The sequence below is a fragment of the Typopeltis vanoorti genome, chromosome 24 (genome assembly GCF_054136105.1).
Source record: "Typopeltis vanoorti isolate ZY-2024b chromosome 24, IOZ_Tvanoo_1.0, whole genome shotgun sequence".
NCBI classification, from domain to species: Eukaryota; Metazoa; Arthropoda; class Arachnida; order Uropygi; family Thelyphonidae; genus Typopeltis; species Typopeltis vanoorti.
In genome coordinates, this window is record NC_143572.1 from 29,080,659 (window position 1) to 29,097,881 (window position 17,223).

General features: G+C 34.9%; 1 protein-coding gene across 1 annotated transcript in view; it reads right to left on the reverse strand.

Moving 5' to 3' along the window:
* Positions 1-2,312: 2,312 nt before the first annotated feature.
* LOC150093056 (very long chain fatty acid elongase 7-like) overlaps positions 2,313-17,223 on the reverse strand; it is a 44,220-nt gene continuing 29,309 nt past the window's right edge. Inside the window, exons 6-7 of the mRNA XM_090414133.1 lie at positions 7,152-7,203; positions 2,313-2,347 (exon numbers count right to left, since the gene is read on the reverse strand). Coding sequence (XP_090270259.1) covers positions 2,313-2,347; positions 7,152-7,203 — 87 coding nt within the window. The remainder of the gene's footprint in view (positions 2,348-7,151; positions 7,204-17,223) is intronic.

The following is a 17,223-nucleotide window of genomic DNA, read 5'->3' on the forward strand; positions in this document are numbered from 1 at the left end:
CTCGTGATGGTGGTAGTGTTTCGAGCTTTTCTGAATAATTTAATTATAATGATGTCCCTCAAGCACACACACACACACACACACACACACACACACACACACACACACACACACACACACACACACACACACACACACACACACACACACACACACACACACACACACACACACACACACACACACACACACACACACACACACACATACACAATAGACATGAAAACTCGCTAATGTGTCCATGTTGAAACTCTAATAAGTACCTATGATTATTCTTATGAAAAAAAACTATTCAGTATTAGAATTATGCTTACCAAAAACATACGAGCAGTCATTATCGAAATTACAGTTATCTATTGTTACGTTTAAGTTAAAAAATTTTAACTTACATTTCTTTCAAGTGATGAGAACATCTTGGTACTATCAAGGTTTTCTGAATATTAAAAATTGTTGATTTTTAACATATATTCACAGCACAGAACACAAACACAAGTCTGAAAATCCACTTGACGTTTTCATTATAGGTTTTACTTTTAAAATTCAGTTAACTACATATTATAAACAGAATAACTGAGAAAATAAATAAATAAATTGTATGTGAATTATTTTCCCACACTGTTAATTTTCATTAGACTTGTTTGTAGATAACTGAGTGACTCATTTCCGGTCAGTTATCGTTCTTTTCATAGCCGTATAGCGGTTTCTTCAAAGGTAAAATTTTTCCCAGGGTTGTGTATTAGTCAAGCTTTCTGATGTGACTAATGTTTACACTAGTGTTAGGTAGCAAAGGTTTTCAATTGACCTCATGTGATGATCAGAACTAAGTTGTTAGAATCAATTCCTTTCCTAGACATATCATGGTTTCTTCAAAGGTAAATTTTCCCAGGATTATGTATTACTCAAGATTTCTGTTGTGACTAATTGTTTCGAGGTGATACAGGAATTGATTACACTACTGATGGGTAGCAAAGGTTCGCAATTTGACCTCATGTGATCGATGAGAACTAAGTTAATGTCACATGTTGTCTTTATTGGTTTTCCATTGGTTCTGATTTTTTATAAATAGACTAATGGTCTTGCTGCTTCCATATGTCTTTCTAGTATTTGTAATAGTTGTATGCATTCAGAAGTTTGTAGTTCCAAAATGAGTTTTTCTGGAGAAAATGTCAGTTAATTTTATGTCATTTTTATAGCAATGGCATTTGAAAATTTAACATTACTTGAATTTTTAGTGAATACATTAGCGAATTTTGTCTATAAAGTTATGATGTGGATTTTGCAAGGGAAAATTAAAAAGCATGTTCATGATTTTCAATCTGTTTTGTGTTAAGTGAAATCCCATAAGTTATTATATATATATATATATATATATATCATTATATATAAAGATATTGAGTGTGGTTATTTAGTAATATTGTGATAGTGAAACCATCAGGTAGTGTCAAAATTGCAAAAAACATTATGATGAGTAACATTTCATGGAAATACATCAAACTGTTTCATGTTTTGTGAAATGTCCATAAAACGTTTTTTCAATTTTTTATTTTTATTTTTTGGTTGTTAGGATTTTGGGGAAAAATTTTGAGGTCTGATGTTTAGTAAAATAGTGTTAGTAAAAACATCATGAGGTAGTGTCGAAATTGCAAAATCACCTTATGATTTTTTATTTCTAAAAAATATTTCTGAAATCTAGAAAGTATTTTTTTTTTAATAGTGATCATCCGTTATTCGTTTTGTTGATGGTGATTGGAATATTTTTAATCATCACCCCATTTTTGCAGAGGTTGATTTGCCAGGAGAAAATGAACAAAGCACAGGACGTGGTGTTAATCCTCATGTAACAATCGCTGGTGTGGCTGGAGGAAGTCGCGACCCCCCAAAAATTTATATAATTTACATTCAGTTTCTGGATGTGAAACTAAACTCTCTACTTCTACCATTGAACTCTCACTCTACAGGGACTTTTATACTATTTTGGTGGCCTGGTCACGTAATTATATCAAGTATCAAACTCGTCAATTGGAGTATCAAATTCGATTCCATGATCTTGAACTGTTTTCACAAGAGTATTTTTTTTAAATATTTCGAGATATGCTTAATGAGATCATTCAGCGTTTATCGAGTTCAGGAACTTTTTCTCACATTCGGTTGGGCATTAGTGCATCCAGTTTAGAAAGCAATATTAACTTACCCTTTATGTTGCCTTCTGAAATAACTATCCAATTTCAGAAATATTGTTTAGAAATAAAAAATCATAAGGTGATTTGGCAATTTTCACACTACATCATGATGTTTTTACTAACACTATTTTACTAAACATCAGCCCTCAACATTTTTCCCCAAAATCCTAACAAACAAAAAAAAATAAAAAATAAAAATACTGTAAAATAAATATTTTGTGGACATTTCACGAAACAGTTTGAAGTATTTTCATGAAATGTTACTCATCATAATGTTTTTTTGCAAATTCGACACTACACGATCGTTTCACTAACACAATATTACTAAATAACCGCATTCAATATCTTTTCCCAATTCAAAAAAAAAAATATATATATATAATGCCTTATGGGATTTCACTTAACACAAAACAGATTGAAATTCATGAACATGCTTTTTAATTTTCCATTGCAAAAATCACCTTATAACTTTATAATCATTATAGAACAAAATTCGCTAATGTAGTCACTAAAAATTCAAGTAATGTTAAATTTTCAAATGCTATTGCTATAAAAATGACATAAAATTAACTGACATTTTCTCCAGAAAAACTTTGTAGTTCATTTTGGAACTACAAACTTCTGAATGCATACAACTATTACAAATACTAGAAAGGCATATGGAAGCAGCAAGACCATTAGTCTATTTATAAAAAATCAGAACCAATGGAAAACCAATAAAGACAACATGTGACATTAACTTAGTTCTCATCGATCACAGGAGGTCAAATTGCGAACCTTTGCTACCCATCAGTAGTGTAATCAATTCCTGTATCACCTCGAAACAATTAGTCACAACAGAAATCTTGAGTAATACATAATCCTGGGAAAATTTACCTTTGAAGAAACCATGATATGTCTAGGAAAGGAATTGATTCTAACAACTTAGTTCTGATCATCACATGAGGTCAATTGAAAACCTTTGCTACCTAACACTAGTGTAAACATTAGTCACATCAGAAAGCTTGACTAATACACAACCCTGGGAAAAATTTTACCTTTGAAGAAACCGCTATACGGCTATGAAAAGAACGATAACTGACCGGAAATGAGTCACTCAGTTATCTACAAACAAGTCTAATGAAAATTAACAGTGTGGGAAAATAATTCACATACAATTTATTTATTTATTTTACTCAGTTATTCTGGTTATAATTTGTAGTTAACTGAATTTTAAAAGTAAAACCTATAATGAAAACGTCAAGTGGATTTTCAGACTTGTGTTTGTGTTCTGTGCTGTGAATATATGTTAAAAATCAACAATTTTTAATATTCAGAAAACCTTGATAGTACCAAGATGTTCTCATCACTTGAAAGAAATGTAAGTTAAAATTTTTTAACTTAAACGTAACAATAGATAACTGTAATTTCGATAATGACTGCTCGTATGTTTTTGGTAAGCATAATTCTAATACTGAATAGTTTTTTTTTCATAAGAATAATCATAGGTACTTATTAGAGTTTCAACATGGACACATTAGCGAGTTTTCATGTCTATTGTGTATGTGTGTGTGTGTGTGTGTGTGTGTGTGTGTGTGTGTGTGTGCTTGAGGGACATCATTATAATTAAATTATTCAGAAAAGCTCGAAACACTACCACCATCACGAGTTACACTAAGAATTCCCACCCTTTAACAGGAAAGAAATACCCCAAAATGTACTGGAAAATTAGTAGTCATCTTTAGAAGAAAAAAACTGTATGTTTGAGTGACATTAGCATGTAATTAAATTATTCAGAAAACTTCGAAACAGTGCCATCATCACGACTCTACTCTTCTCTAAGAATTCCCACCCTTTAACACCGTGAATTCCCACACGATTTGTTTATTTATTTATTTATTGAACTTTAAGCTCTTAATTTCGACAAATCAAAATATTCGGACGAATTATGAATAAAATATGAATTTGAAGTAGAATATGAATATAGAAGAAAATATGGATGAGCTATGGAAAAAGAGTGTGTGTTTAAGGGACACCAGTATATAATTAAATTATTCAGAAAAGCTCGAAAAACTGCTGCCATCACGACTTTCTCTAAGAATACCCACCTTTTAACAGGAAAGAAATATCCCAAAATGTATTGGAAAATTAGTACACCCATCTATAGACAACCAAACATGATGACAATGACAGATGTGTGTCATCCTGGGAAAATTCCAGATATTTTATCTCAAAAATATTGCCCACAATTCCATAGCCAAACCAAAACACCATGTGGTATCACAGAGAGACATATGTTCCCCAGAAATTTCCAAACACATAACGTCACGATTCTTATCTCTAAATATCACGAAACACACCACGTGATGTACCCGACAGACAAGGGCCCCAGCGAAATTCCAAACATTCCAAACTCAATAACAACAAACATTCAAGTCACTATACCTTATCTTATCTTGATCTTGTCATTAGTGTCCCACCAATCACGACACGATTCCTTATCCACTAATATATCTCCCTTTTCCATTCAAAACGATAACGTCACTTATTTACAACTAACAAATGACGTCACTTATCTACATCTCATAACAACACACACCCACGTCAAAATTCCTTATCTTATCTTGATCTTGATCTTGTCACTAGTGCACCACCAATCACAACACGAATCCTTACCGCTACCATCACCCATAATCTCATACGCGAACCAAAACACAAGAACTCACCTCACTGACACATATGCCCCCAGACAAATTCCAAACATTCCAATCTCATGACGTCACGCCCACAATGACTTCATATTCTTATCAACCAATCACGTCACGATTCCTTATCTTATCTTGATCTTGATCTTGTCACTAGTTCCCGGACTACTACTAGTGTTATACAGATTCAGAATTTATTAAACGACGTTCATTAGCTGAAAATGAACAAATATGCTCAGAAAAGAAGACGTTATTTCAAAATATTAGTTATCTGCCAGGACTTGTACAAGGCGAGTAGAAGAAATCGGTGTCAATTTATTTGAGCAGCTTAAATTTAAAGCAAAATCACTTGAGTGTTATGCACAGGCAATGGTGAAGTAACAGACACTGCGCAGTTAATGATGTTTATTCGGGGCATCGATAATGACTTTGATGTTCATGAAGAATCGGCCAGTTTTTGTGGTTGAAAAGGTACTACAACCCCCAATGACTTGTACATAAAGGTAAAATAAACTATTGATTCTTTAGAATTGGACTGGAAAAAAATTATATTGTGGCAACCAATGGTGGAAGAAATATCCGTGGCTCTAACACCAGTGCAGCAGGTCGAATTTGTGCGAAATTACAAAATTTAGGTTATGATAATCCAATGGTGTTCCATTGCATCATTAATCAGGAAGCACTTTGTAGCAAAATTTTATCATCAATGAAAGACATTATGGACATTGTGATATCAACTGTAAATTAATCTGACGCAACGGTCAGAAACACTGCCAATTTCAAGAATAATTGATAGAAATAGAATTGGAGTATGAGGATGTTATCTACTACTCAGGTGTTAGAAGGTTAAGCAGAGGTGCTCTGCTAAAAAGATTTTTTTTAATTTATGTGAAGAAATAGATATTTTCATGACGGAACACGAAAATACTGTCCCACAACTATCGAGTAAAAAATGGATTACATCTCTTGTATTTATGGTAAATATTACAACGTACCTTAATGAACTTAATTTGAACCTGCAGGGCCAAGGTAAATTACTAGCAGAACTGTTTTCTGACATAAAAGCTTTTGAAGGCAAACTATGTCTGTTGAAGAAACATATGATGGAAGAAGATCTACATCAATATATTTGTTGCAAATTTACATCTACAGTTGAATGGCAAACATAAAAGGAAATTTTTTTGTTGATACTATTGAAGATTTAGAAACGGAATTTTCAACAAGATTTGTGGATTTTCATAAAAATAGCATCGAAATGCGATTATTTTTGAACCCTTTTTAATGTCGACATTGATGAAGTACCAAACCAACTACAGATGAAAGTTTTGGAATTACAACAAAATGAAACATTAAAGAACGCTTAAAGAACGCATTTTCGTTAGCAAATGTCCAAACATTTTATTGATGCTTACCAAAAATATTCGAAGGATTAATCAGTTTTGCAAAGAAGACGATAGTGGCATTTGGAATCACATACATTTGCAAACAAGCATTTTCTGCCATGAGTTTTAGAAAAAATATTTTTTCTCGACTGAATGATGAATATTTGCATGCTTAGATTCGAATTTGTGCCTCAGGTTATAAAGTGGATCTAGGTAATTTGGCTAAGGGAAGACAATCAGAAAAGGCACATTAATCTGGAAGACACACATATTGTGATCCATAACCATTTTCCTTTGTTTTTAGGTAATAATAATTTTTTATCGAGTTTTATTTTCATGCTTGTTTCATATCTCGTACTTTAAATACTTCTGTTTGTCAAGATTGATATCATAAAAATTGATAACTTAAGTATTTTTTTTCACTCATTATTTTCTCTTAATTAAGCGCTTGCAGCCCGATTATTAAAAATAAAAGTTGAACGTGGCCCGCGAGTCTGAAAAAGTTGCCGACCCTTGATTTAAAACATGCAGCACTCAATCAAAATAGCGAAGCAAAACCAGAACTAAAGACTTGACGAAAATTCAACTTGTTCAGATTAATTTGTTCGCTACTGTACATATTACGGCATCTACGTTGTGTACATTGCAAAGGTTGCGATAATGAGTTTCTCTATACAAAAATGTGTGTTTTAATCGTTTACTTGGTCAAGTTTCAGTGACGCTTCGGAGACGCACACAAGTTGTTCTGGATGTTATTTGAATTCCCAATTGGGAATATTTACGAAGATTCGTAAAGCCCTCCTAGTTTTCGTTTCGTCTCTCATTTGCAGACAAAATATCGAAATAATAGAAATCACTTAATGAAATTTGACTTTAGGATAAAGATAAGTACGTTCTGTACAAACCTTTAAAAATGGTTCGAGGTTCAACTCCACAGAAAATAGTGGAAGCCAAAATCTGTAAATAAATAAATAAAAATAGAAAAAAATTGATAATTGATTTCAATTCATATTTGAAAAATTTCAACAGTTGTGCCTATTATTTATATTAAGATAAACCCGATTTTGTGAATAATCAGTACTAAATATACAATTCAAAAATTCAACTATCAAGGTTTTCCCTCTTTTCTTACTAAACCTAAAGCGGTGGAACTTTAAGAACACCTAGAATGAAGCTGAAACCGGAAGAAATTTTTTTAGTTATTCTTTTTTTTTCCTGCGGCTTGGAAAATCGATGTCAGCTGTTGTTTGCGTCATAAAAAACTTCCAGGAAGAATTCTTTGAAGAATTCCACTTTCCCGTAAAACTCGTTGAGTTAAGGTAGAGCTGGTAAATTGCAAGCACGATTTTGATCCATGAAATTAAATAAAAATCGATTTCAATCATACATTTCCACTCCACATATACAGGGTGCCCCAAAATTCACGCAAGAAGTAATTTTGATAGAAAACACAAGTTTTTAATTAAAAATTGTAATTTCTTATTGATTCATAAAGTATACAGTATAGGGTTATGCATGATATAGCATATCGGGTAAATGGCCTCCAGGGCATTGCGGGAACATACGCAGTCTTTTGTCGAAATTTTTCATGACCGTTTTGCATAAATGTGGCTGAATTTCGTTGATACAGCGCTCAATTTCCTCCTTAAAGGCGTGGGTGGTCGTGGGCTTGTTGGCATAAACCTTAGACTTAAAAAAAAACCAAAGAAAAAAGTCACATGATCTGGGCGGCCAATTCTGATCACCAAAACGGGAAATTACACGACCAGGAAATGACTCATGCAGTAATTGAATTGTTTCTCGGGCTGTGTGGCATGTGGCGCCGTCTTGTTGAAACCACATGTCGTCCACATCCATATCTTGCAATTTAGGCACAAAAAACTGGATTATCATGTCGCGATAGCGAGCACCATTAACTGTTATTGCCTTACCAGCCGCATTTTCGAAGAAGAATGGACCGATGATGCCTCCGGCCCAAAATCCGCACCAAACAGTGACACTTTGTGGATGCATTTGTTTCTCAACAATCACTCGTGGATTTTCTGAACCCCAAATGCGACAATTTTGTCGATTAACGAAGCCATCAAGATGAAAATGAGCCTCGTCGCTGAAGATAATTTTGTTCGAAAAATAAGCATCCACTTGTTGTTGTTCCATAATCCATTCAACGAACTCTCTTCGCTGTGTGTGGTCAGTAGGCTTTAGTTCTTGAGTGAATTGAACTTTGTAAGCATAAAGATGCAAATCTTTCGTGAAAATACGCTGTAGAGAGATTCTCGAAATGCCCAGTTCAAGACCACGGTGGCGAATTGATGTTCCTGGACTCTCAGCAACACTCTCACGAACTGCTTCGATGTTTTCTGTTGAACGACTTGTTGAAGGACGGCCAGAGTGTATAAGATCACTAATTGATCCAGTTTCCTTGAATTTTTTAATTAATCTTTTCACAGTTGATGAAGTTAAATCACTAATCCGACCATATTTTGTACGAAAATTGCGAACTGTAGCTGCCAAACCTTCATTATTTTTAAAATATTGCTCAACAAAGAAAATGCGTTGTCCTTTCGTGTAGCGCTCCATTTTTAATAACCCTGAACTGTCAGCTGTCACGCTGTCTTTTTTTTCTCGTTGGCAGCACTTTACCGCACAAATGGCGCTAAATTTAAATCTTGCGTGAATTTTGGGACACCCTGTATATGGGGAGGTCTGTATATTGTGTTTATCGTGTATTTGTGACTGACGCAACCAAAACGACAGACACTGTCGTCAGTCATGATTCTAAGAGTAATGTTTCTGCATGTTCGCAACGGGTTATGATTTCAATCCCACTGTGCCTTTCATACGAAGACGTTTCTATATCACATACAGAAACTTCGGACAATATTGGAACATCGATATTCGTCAGGGTGTTATTGAGCAGAGTTGAGAGCATAATGGTATTTGTTTATACTTGGTATATTTGTCTGTAGTATGGGGAGGGGGAGTCAGAATTTGTATAAAAGTTATCTATCCAATTATTTAAAGCTCCGAATACAACACAGTTAACGTTTTCCTGTGGACTATGTTAGCCGGGATTTACTTTAGCCATGTTAGTTTCAAAAATGGATTAACACTTGCTCTCTATAGGATGCGTGCGTGCTTGCGTGCGTGCGTGTGTGTGTGTGTGTGTGTGTGTAATGGGGTGATTAAACAATACATAAGACCTGTGAATCTTTAGTCCTTAGAACTTATAGTTTTTTCCCTTCTGTTTTTGTTTTCCTTACTTGATACAAAAGGTTTTTTGTCATATGCAACCCACTTCTGTCATGTAGTTTGTAGTTGAAGGTTGCCTATAATTGAAGATTGACGTTGTTGGCTCTTTCTTCTTGCTTACAACTAGGATGCGATCTCTCAGCTTTTACTGGTGATGATAATGATTATAAAACACTACACTATCTTGTAGATTTCGACCTTGAATTGAAGCCTAAACTGTGATAACGTTTATTTAATAACATATTCGATGATCTAATGTGTTGTTCTTGTGATTTCACCTTTCCTTTTAAATTAGTTCAGCGATCATAAATAATCCCTTACGCAATGTCTCTTAAACAGTAACTAAAACTATCAGGCCCGTATATGATTATGTGAATGCTTATCATTTTACATTCTGAAAACACACCACGTGAGCATTGCTGTCACTCTATAAAATAGTTTTGTTTTTTAGTTTCAGACGAAAGCAACGTCATCGTGTTTTTGACGGACCATAAGCTCGAGTCGGCTGTGGATAGAATACTATTATACGAATGTGCTGCCACATCGTGTGTCGCTTTTCAGCATTATGCATTCTCCAAAATGACGCATAGACCTAAACGAAGATACAATATTAACGTTAAGTTTTCTTAACATACAGTAAATACGTTAAACAGATCTCCGATGTACTGATAAGATTTTCTTAATGTATTTCAGTGCATTACTAGATATTTCAGTATGAGGACAATATACGAGGGTGATCAGAAACGTTCTCGGCCTCGACCATAGATGGCAACACTATCGGCAAGATTTTTTTTTCTAAGTTAGTACATCTGTCGTAAACATCCATGTGAAATTGCAAGTTATTCTATCAAGAAGTTTGTTTTCTACAGCTGTCGGAAGCCAAAGTGTTATCTGTATCCCTTGAAATGGATAAAATTGAGTATCGTGCGGTAATAAAATTCTTTATATAAGAAAATTTAATGCCAAAAGAAATTCATTCGTAGTTCATAAAAGTTTACGGGCACTCTTCTCCTTCGTTTTCGACAATTAAGAAATGGGCTGCCGAGTTTAAACGTGGCAGTACCAGTTTTGAAGATGATCCACGGAAGGACGTCTAAAAAGTGTAACAACACCAGAAATCATTGATCAAGTGCACAATATGGTATTGGTTGACCGGCGAGTCAAAGTGCGTGACATTTCTAAGACTATAGGCATTTCAAAACAACGTGTAGGATAAAATTTGCATGAAGAATTGCAAATGAAAAAGCTTCGCGAAAGATAAGTGCCGCGCTTGCTCACAGCAGATCAAAAACGCACTCGCATGAAAATCTCTGAACAGTGCTTGGAGCGTTTTCACAAGAATAAAACTGATTTTGTGCGTTCATTTATTACTATGGATGAGACATGGATTCACCATTACACACCAGAATCCAAATATCAGTCAAAACAGTGGACAGAAGCCGGTTGTTCAGCTCCAAAGAAGACAAAGTCGGTTCCATCAGTAGGAAAGGTCATGGCATCGGTGTTTTGGGATGCTAAACGCATTTTGTTTATTAATTATCTTGAAAAGGGTTAAACGATAACCGGGGAATATTATTTCGATCTTTTAACCAGACAAGACGAAAAAATTCGTGAGAAATGTTTCTAGAAGAAAAAATCATCTTTCATTAGGACAATGCACCTGCCTATAAAGGTATTTTGGCAATGGGAAAATTAAGGGATCTGCACTATGAATTGTTGGAACATCCACCCTATTCCCCAGATTTGTCTCCCTCTGACTTCTATCTCTTCACAAAACTAAAACTCTTCCTGGCTGGTCGGTGTTTCTTCGAATTAAGAGCTGATTGCAGCTGTAGAGGGGGTATTTTGCAGATCTTATTGAGAACCACTACAGGGATGGGATAATGGCGCTGGAGCATCGCTGGAAGAAATGTATTACTCTTAAGAGAGAGATTATGTTGAAAAATAAAAATAATTTGAAATTGTAAATTCGTTTTTTCATTGTTAGGTCGAGAACCTTTCAGACCACCCCAGTATATATTGTTGAGGATTTCAAAAAATAGATCCTTCTTTGAAATTATATAAAAATTATTATAAGATCTTTCAGTTTATTATAATTTAAGTCTAATAGCATGTCATGATAACTTTATTCTAAGATATATATGTTACTAATGTTAAATCTTTACAAACCTATAATACCATTAAACCTATTGACAGTTAATTGTCTCTGGCGACCATTTCGCTACTGGTAATAATTAATTTTTTCTATGGGAAAATAAAATAACCCCAATCCGTGCCAGACTGATAACATACTATGTAGTTCACATTATTGGATAGAATAGGATTTAGACATATAATGGAATACAATTATTCTTCCAAAAATAAGGCAAAAGACACTGTAATTCATTGTTCGCAAGAAATTGAGTAGGTGAAGAAATTATCTATATCCCCTCTTTTTTTAGTCAACGAAGTGGCATCAACGGGCATTTTATAGGCCACGTTATCAGTATCTAAGATGCCAAGAGGTTCTGAATCATAGTGATATGTCGACCTTATGTCTCCATGTAAAGGTTGCGCACTACCAGTTGGTAGAGACACGCAGAACACGCGAAATGATGTGTGGAATTGATGTAGTCTTTGCTAAAGGTTGGAAAGATATCCAAGGCGAGAAGTGAGTAGGTCTAGCATTATACTGTACCTACTCACTTCTCGCCACTGCGACAAATGCGTAATCATGTTTGGTGACTGTATGGAAAAAAATGTTATTTACCAAGATCTGTCATACACATCTATGTTGGAATAACGTCTTCACACAAAAGCCCTTATTGTGTTTTATTTTATTTTTATCAAACCCTCCGATAGTAGAGTAAAACAAACAGTACATTCCACTTTCTAAGAACTTCCTCCCGAGGGTGTAATATTATTGAAGGACGAATCTTCTTAAATTTTCAAGCTGTAGGCGCATTAATGAGAAGTGAGTTTGATTCAAATAATCCAACAACTTTCAGAAAACATAAAGATATGTAAATTTATCATGGAAGCAGACTGATTGAGCAACTGTATTCCCATGATATTATACGATGATTTATGAAACCAAATTGATTTTAACAACGTTAATATACTGGTGAAGTCCATGCAGTTCTTTTTAAGTTTCTCATTGCGAGTTCTCTATAATAATATTAAAATATGGCACTGTTATCTTAATAACAACAGCGTGCTTGCATTTCGTGTTTATTTTTTGGTTTCAATTAATGAAACTATCCATTACAGTATTTTCAATTATTTTAAAAGCATTCTAAGTTCGAAACTTCCAAATTATAAACGAAAGAATTAAATGTTTTTTTTTTCATCAGTTATGTAGTGTTTTCAAGGTCTACTCAATATAATGATATCAAGAAGTTCTGCGTAATATCTGAATACAAAAAAGTTGTCGTCATAACCTATTTTCAAAGCTTAATTATTTGATAAAGTGTTTGGGAAAAAAATAATTATTTGGATACTTGTAATGCCGTATTTTCCGTTCCGGTATGCGCAAATCTGTAAGTCAAGTTTCACGGGAGAATAGAAGGTTCGATTTTTTTTTATTTGATTAAGTAATTTATAGTTTTTTTTTTCTCAAATAATTCTTCAAATTTTCTCATCCGCAGTGAAATGCCTTATGGAAAGCTGTTTCTTTAGGGGGAAGAATAAATGGAAGTCTGTGGGCTGTAAAAGGGGGGGGGGATAAGGAACAGTTTTGAATTTTTTGCATAGGAGATTGTGGATGTTTCCAAGTCACGGAGTCTTGTTTGCTCTCATGGGTAAAGCGATGAACCGACGTTCCGTGACTAGGGGAGTGAGAAAATCCTCGCCTTTGTCGCTGTATCTCAACAGATTCTTCAGACACTTCTTCATGTGTGCTACCTTTTGTTCCTTTGACAATTGTCAGGGAATCCAGTGGGAGCACACAAATACATCATGAAACATTTCGTAAACAGTGGACTTATTCAAATTCACCACTTGTGCGATTTCACGCAGTTTCACTCTCCGGTCTTCAAGAACGATGAGCGAAATGCCTTCTTCTGTCTTGCTCGATGAAAGCCTGCCCGCCCGATGTCGATCGATCTTCAATGTCACCACGGCAGGCTTTAAATTCATTGCACTAAAAACGTATCTGTTTCTTTGATATCACCTTTTGCCACACACAACAACCAATTCACGGTGAATGTCACCTGGTGAAGCCTCTTTTCCTTGCAAAGAATAAATTCACTGCCACCTGTGTTGGACCACAGTTGCAGGGCAGCCGCCATCTTGCAACTCGAATTAGCTGTGAGGCAACAAAAAGAGTTTGCTATTGCAGTGGAGCGTCACACTGTAATGACAGACGTTTTGAACTTTATTAACGGATCTATATGTCCACCGTGTGATTATCTCATGCTTTATCACCATTATTAAGAAAAAAAAAGTGTTACTTTACTTTTCGGAAACCTCTTGTATATCAAAGGGACATTACGATTTCTAAAATGGTTGATCTTAGAGAAAGAACAAAAACTGATCATAAAGTACCTCTGATCATAATCTTTCCTGACATAATGCATTCCATAGACTCACCAATCGCCTTTGTCACTCGCCTCTGAATCAGTTTCACCATTTAAGAAGTCAAGGTGACTAGATCTCTGTACAATAGTCTAGATCTAGCCAATATCAAGCTCCTACAAGGATCTCTTATAACCTATTTATCTCTGCTTATCAGTGTGTTCTTTTTCAATACCCAAGAAATCCTATGAGACTTTTCCCACTTTTACAAACTGACCTTTACACTAACTCAGAGGCCACTAACATCCCCTAAATCCTCACATTATTAATATTTTACAGCCTAGTTCTATCAATGCTACCGCATTTACGCAGCTATTAATCCTTTCATCCCAAAATACATAACTTTGCGACATTAAACTAATAATCATTCTTCGTTGCTCATAATCACCCTTATTAACTATTGCTCTATCCTGTTGTGCATAATCAGTAAATAAATAAACATTTTCCTTCAGATCGTTTCCCTTATCATTAAAGTACAAGTTAAATAGCAGTCCTCTGAGTGCAGAGCCCCCTGCCACATATTCTTTGACGCGCGTCTTCCTCTGAAGTTAGTAGCTCCATAAACTGGTCTCTCATTCTTCTCCATTAGCCACCTTTTTATTCAACTCACTAGCTTCATACTCAAATCCATTTCCCTCTTCTTTCACTTCCTTGGGACTCTAACAGAGTTGAGACTGAAATTCAACAATCTAGTCAAAGACAATACCAATTGTCTAGCACTACCAATCGCATAAATACACTGCTAGGAAAGAAGCCAACGGATACCATACTGTGAGGAACAAACAGTCATGGCGCCCCCCTTAAAAAGATGTAGGACCTCCTTTCATTGATGAGTGCAGCAATCTTATGGGACATACTTTCCACAAATATACGATAGCCATCAATGGGAATTTTGAACCATTCTTCCTGTATGCATGTGATGAGGTACTGGACTGTTGTGGGAAGGACGCCCGTTGATCTCACCCGACACGCGAGTCCATCCCACAGATGTTCAGTAGGATTGAGATCAGGAATCTGTGCAAACTAATTAATATGTTAAACAGGCTAATGACGTTCATGTCCACAAAGCACGCAGTTACAATAGCAGCCTTATGACACGGTACATTGTCTTGCTGAAAGAGTCAACGGTCAGTTCCGTAGAAACGCCACAAAGCAGGAAGCATTGCATTGTCCAGATTATTCAGATACCTCTAGGAGTTCAATGTTCGTGGCACTACAAACAGAGGTCCGAGATCAAACTAAGAAAACCAGGACCATAAGACCACATCCGAATTTCATAGTTAGGGTTATACACTCTGGTAAGAGACGTCCACCGAGCATCCACCAAACCCACACCCGTCCATCTTCTTGATAGAGGGTGTGATGTGATTCGTCGCTCCATAACACAGCTTTCCAAGCTTCCACGTCCTTACTTAATACTTTATTTCTTTTTCTTTAACATTGTTATACAGTGAAATACCATATGTACAACATTTTACAATACAATTCAAGTTGTATTGTAAAATGTTGTAAAATTCAATGTATAATATATTACAATACAATTCAAGTTGTACAATATTATACAATACAATTCAAGTATTAATATAATTTTCTGGTGGTACTTATACTTATTTGTGGCTATTTATTTTGTTATAGTTAATAAAAAGTTTTCTCATATATGCAAATAGAGTAGAATACATTTCGACTAGTTTTTGTAGTTTATAATAAGTTATTGGTTTTAGTGATAAAGTAATTTAGCTAAGGCAAATATGTGTAACCAAGGGCCGAGCCATACTGGTTACTAGAGAAATAATTAGCTCGAAACAGTCACTGAGAGTCCGTGACCGCATCTATGAGGGCTCACCTTACACGGTTTGATTTGATGTACGTCAGTATATTAGTCTCCTAATTAAATGAACTAGTTAGTATATTGGATATGATATGTGAGTTTCGGTGATCTCTTATACTATATGTTTCAATGTCAACATTGTTTAGTCCCATGAGGTAGTCTCGCAATCTTTTCCTGAATACAAATTCTGAGCTTATAGATTTGATTTCATTTGGGAGTTTATTGTAGCTGCTTGTCGCTAGGTATTCGAAGGATTTATGAAAAATTTCTTTGTTTGCCTTGGGTACTACGAGCATGTTCCGACCGCAGCGTAATCCATAGTCTACATTATATACCAAGAAATTTTCAGCGTTTCTTTTTACATATAACAGACAACCATACAGATGTAGTTTCTGTAGTGGTAGAATATTATGAACGACATACAGATCGTTGGTTGAATGCGCGAAGTCGGTAGTGGTTATGGCTCTAATTATTCTGCTTTGTATTCGTATGGTGATGCCATATTGCAGTGAGAAATTTACCTTTCTGAACTTATTTGTTAAGAAAGTGGTGTGGGAGTTCCATTTCAAATTGCTATCGAAATGGAGGCCCAAATACTTGACTGCTTTTTTTATATTTTTTTATTAAGCTACAGTTACAATTTAGGATGTCACTACATTTCCTTTCATGCCATTTTATGGTTATATTATGGTCTAGCTTATCTGTTAATGTGAAGAACATATATCTTGTTTTATCGGTATTAATTTTAAGTCCATTATTTCTAAACCATTTATTTAGTTTTAACATATCACGATTAATCCGATTTTCTATATACTCGGGGGTCGTTTCGGTGTATACTAATGACGTGTAGTCAGCGAAGGATAACATTTGGCTAAAAAGTTTGTGTTACATAGATCATTAACATATATATTAAAAATAGGATGGGTCCTAGTACAGACCCTTGCGGGACTCCGTATTTTATTATGTTTGTTGCGCTTTTAAATGTACTGTAGCTGGTATATTGTTTTCTATTTTTATGAAACTTCAATAGCGCTTTTTTGATATTGTATCCAGATCTAAACCCATATTGATTATTTGCGTAAAAGGATATGATATTTAGATAGCTATTTAAACGTTTTTTTATTAGGATTTCAATAATCTTTGAAATTGTGGATAGTATAGACTTGTCTGTAATTTTTTATTTATAGTCCTTATAAGGACTGGCTTAAAGGGGCGAAGCAAGAATGCTTTTCATCTTCCCCGTTATCTATAGAGGACAGTGTAGGGATAAGGTATTACTGAGCTATTAAAGCTCTGATCATGGCAGGAGGGTAACAGCAATAGCCGAGTCTCAGTTAGAACTT